General features: G+C 31.0%; 1 protein-coding gene across 1 annotated transcript; it reads right to left on the bottom strand.

The window, feature by feature from the left end:
- Nucleotides 1–263: 263 nt before the first annotated feature.
- Nucleotides 264–1,238, bottom strand: LOC107301768 (protein sel-1 homolog 1-like; the record flags this gene model as incomplete). Its single annotated transcript, XM_015830952.1, has 2 exons — nt 264–700; nt 1,139–1,238. Coding segments are annotated over 2 exons (357 nt in total), but the record flags the coding sequence as incomplete, so codon positions are not given.
- Between the last annotated feature and the right edge of the window lie 2,357 nt (nt 1,239–3,595).

Here is a 3,595-nt window from a genome sequence, read left to right as displayed (position 1 = left end):
GGAATCACAGCGGGTAATATTTGGTTTTAATTCGGTTTTTATCGGGGTTTATTTTTGTATTTTTTGTATTTCTGTATTTTATTTTTTGTATTTTGTATTTTGTGTATATTATTTGTTTTTAATATGCTGTGAACCGCCCTGAGTCCTACGGGAGTAGGGCGGTATACAAATTAAATTATCAATCAATCAATCAATCAGTAATGCTTATGACAGAATAATAAAAAGTTAACAAGAACTTTAGAAATTATGGTTTTAAATAGTTATACCTTGTGCTTTTGACTGTCACTATGATTATGCATCACACTAAAATGATTTTATCAATCCAAATAATCTCTACTCCGAGAATAGTACAATAATTTGATTATTTTGGTCAAAGTCTGCAATGATCACTTACAGAATCTTCTGCAGCTAGGTTGAAAGCCACATGTTTATTTCTCGCTTATTTAAAGGCAGAAGATTGTGACAGTCTTTTGAAACATATATTTGGGATACTGCAAAACTATGGGAATAACTATGCACTTGCTTACCTGCTTAATCCCAAGTCCTTTTTCATGCATGTATCCTAGGTTGAACATGGCTTGGGCACTGTGCTGTTGCTCTGTTGCCAGGCGATAATGAATAAATGCAGTTTCATAATCAACTTCGGTGCCAAAACCATAGAAATGATAATCGCCAAGTTTTAGTCTAGCAACAGTGTAACCTATCAAGAAAATAAAATCTATGAAAGAACTTGTGAGTAATATTGTTTAGATTTTTGCATTCCTTTCAAGATGTTGCAATTAATGTGGAGAGAACAGACTTGCACTGCAGACACAATCTGTATCTGCCCTTATTCCTATTATTTAGAATGTGATTTCTAGGTTAAATTACTTCAAAAATGATGTTTTCACTTCAAACTGACTATGGCAACTAATACAACAAGAATATGGATGCAGAAGCAACATCTGATACCCCAAATCTATAAAATATACTTAGATTCAGTTTTCTATTAAAACATATGGTACATTATCATCAAGATCTGCTTTCAGCTATTAAACAAGTACTGCTACAACTCCTTAGTATGATCAAAAACCATCCACAACAGCTCAGTTCTTGAGATTACTGCTAGGAAACTGGACTAAATTCTGAAATGACTGACCTTGTGAGGCTGCTCTGTTCCAGTGTAATAAGGCTCTTGGATAGGTTTCATTCTCTTCTATTAAGCTGGCTTCTTCTATAGTGTTGGGGGGAAAAGGGTGAGACAGTAAAGACCCAAGTCATTTCTTTTCTTGTCATTTAGTATTAATCATGTTACCCATTTTGTTGTTCTTCCAATGAGCAACACAAAAACAGAGATGAACGGAACTTGAACCCGAATTATTATTATTTATTTTTATTTATATATATGTATATATATATATGTGTGTATATGTGTATATATGTGTATGTATATATATATATTAGTTTTTATAGGATTAGGAATAGTGTGGGGTTGGGGTTAGGATTTTTTAAAATAACATTCTTAATATTTAGCAAACAGCATGATGTCCGGGTTCATGTATTTTCCAAAAACAATGAATAGTAATTATCATAAACAATATGTTAATTAATTGCTCAATAGTCTTCTTCTTACTAGTATATATTCAAAGTTACATATCACATTCCTTTCTCTCTAACTCGCTTTTCTAGCCATTGATAAAAATTATCCTATGTTCTAAAATACACTGAATCTTCTTTCTCTTTTATCTTTAAAGTCAATCTATTCAATTCTGCACACTCTAAAATTTTCTTAATTCATTCTTCTTCAGTTGGTAAATTTTCATTTTTCCAATATTGGGCAAATACAATTCTTGCTGCAGTTAGTACATGTAAAATTAAATATATATACAGTCTTTCTCATAATTTGCTCCTATTATTCCTAACAAAAATAATTCTGGCTTAAAGTCTATTTGTTTCTTAGTCATTTTCTCCAACCATAAGTGTATTTTTGACCAAAATATTTTAGCTTTAGGGCATGTCCACCAGATATGGTAATAAGTACCTGGTTTTTGTTTGCATTTCCAACACTTGTTTGAAGTATTTTTTAAACATTTTTGCTAATTTCACTGGTGTTAAATGCCATCTGTAAAATATTTTATATAAATTTTCTTTATATGCCACTGCTTTTGTTAATTTAGCATAAATTAACTAAAAAAATGAAAAAAATGACCCCCCCCCAAATTATTTCAACTCGTAATCAGTATCCTTGTTTGCAAGCATGTTAATCAGCTGAGGAATCATGGTGATTACTGGATTCTGCAAAGTTAAAGCCCAGTAAAGTTAGAGCTCACTAGTTGTCTCAGATGCCTGGACAAAAGATTCATCATGATTGTATTTTATTATGAAAAAAGGCTAAAAACATAAAATAAAAATAATATGTCCAACGTGCATAAACTGAAGTCTTGGATGGAGCAAACAAAAATTTCCAGAAGTTTATTTATTTATTTATTTATATTTAAACTTCTATGCCGCCCTTCTCCCCAGAGGGACTCAGGGCGGCTCACAGCATGTTAAAAAACAACACAAAAAAACATTTCCCCTATAAAACCAATTAAAAAGCAAATATATTAATAGCTGTGTCATATTTAAAATCTTTGAAAATTTTTAAAAATTATTCCCTATTTAAAGTTGTTGTATATTTAAAAAAAACACACTGTGGAAGGGAAAATTATTGAATATGTGACTGAAGAATTATCTTGGTAAGGTTATGTAATTCTAATTAAGTAGTAAAGAAAATAAATGAAACCAAATTTGGTTTCTGACTTCATCCTGAAGTCTCAGCTGCCATTTAATGGTGAAATACAACTTTCAGCTTGACAAAAAGTTGTGCAACCTGAATTTTAAGCAAACATTTTGTCAAATGTATACAAAAACCAAATGCAATCCAGAAAATAATGTTTGAGGCACATCTGAATTACACACTGGATTTAAGGATTATCCCTTTTTTCCAGTCTAGTGAAGAAATGCAGAAATGCTTGGAGTCTTTTATGAACTGTTTGGGCCCTTGTTGTCTGAGTTTAATTTATATTAACATTGCCTCATTCATATAAGTCACACAAATACTTCATATATCCACTGAAGTAATATAATGAGATTTCAGTTTATGAGATTAGCTTTCATAAACTGAATGGGATAGAAAGAATTAGAAGCTGATGCAATAGAAACCTACAAAATTAGACAACTGGCTAAACAGTCAATTTTTTTGCAAAGATAAAAGTTATCTAGGCTACTTCAATTTGATATAAAAGAGTTTATAGCACTAAATGTCAGCACTGCTAATAGCCTATCTGCAAACATAACTATTAATTTTTGCGGCACATAGGATGGTAAATACTGATAAGCAAAGAACAGAGGAGATGAACTCCAAAATATATGTATGTTAATTGATAGCTTAATGTGTTTTGAATGAAATCTATTATTAAGGGGATAAGCAGAAAATTTATGTTGGCTGAATCAGTTCAGCAGAGTTTGCTTTCTGTTGACAATATTAAACATCATCTGTTTATTTTATATATTTTCAACTATCCAATTATTTAGTACTGGAAAGGAGTATGAGTAACTGAACTAATTCTTGATT

This window comes from Protobothrops mucrosquamatus, unplaced genomic scaffold, assembly GCF_001527695.2.
Source record: "Protobothrops mucrosquamatus isolate PMUCROS unplaced genomic scaffold, P.Mucros_1.0 scaffold16473, whole genome shotgun sequence".
Taxonomy (NCBI): Eukaryota; Metazoa; Chordata; class Lepidosauria; order Squamata; family Viperidae; genus Protobothrops; species Protobothrops mucrosquamatus.
The sequence above is the reverse complement of the archived record's forward strand: the minus strand, read 5'-3'. Positions and strand labels throughout refer to the sequence as shown.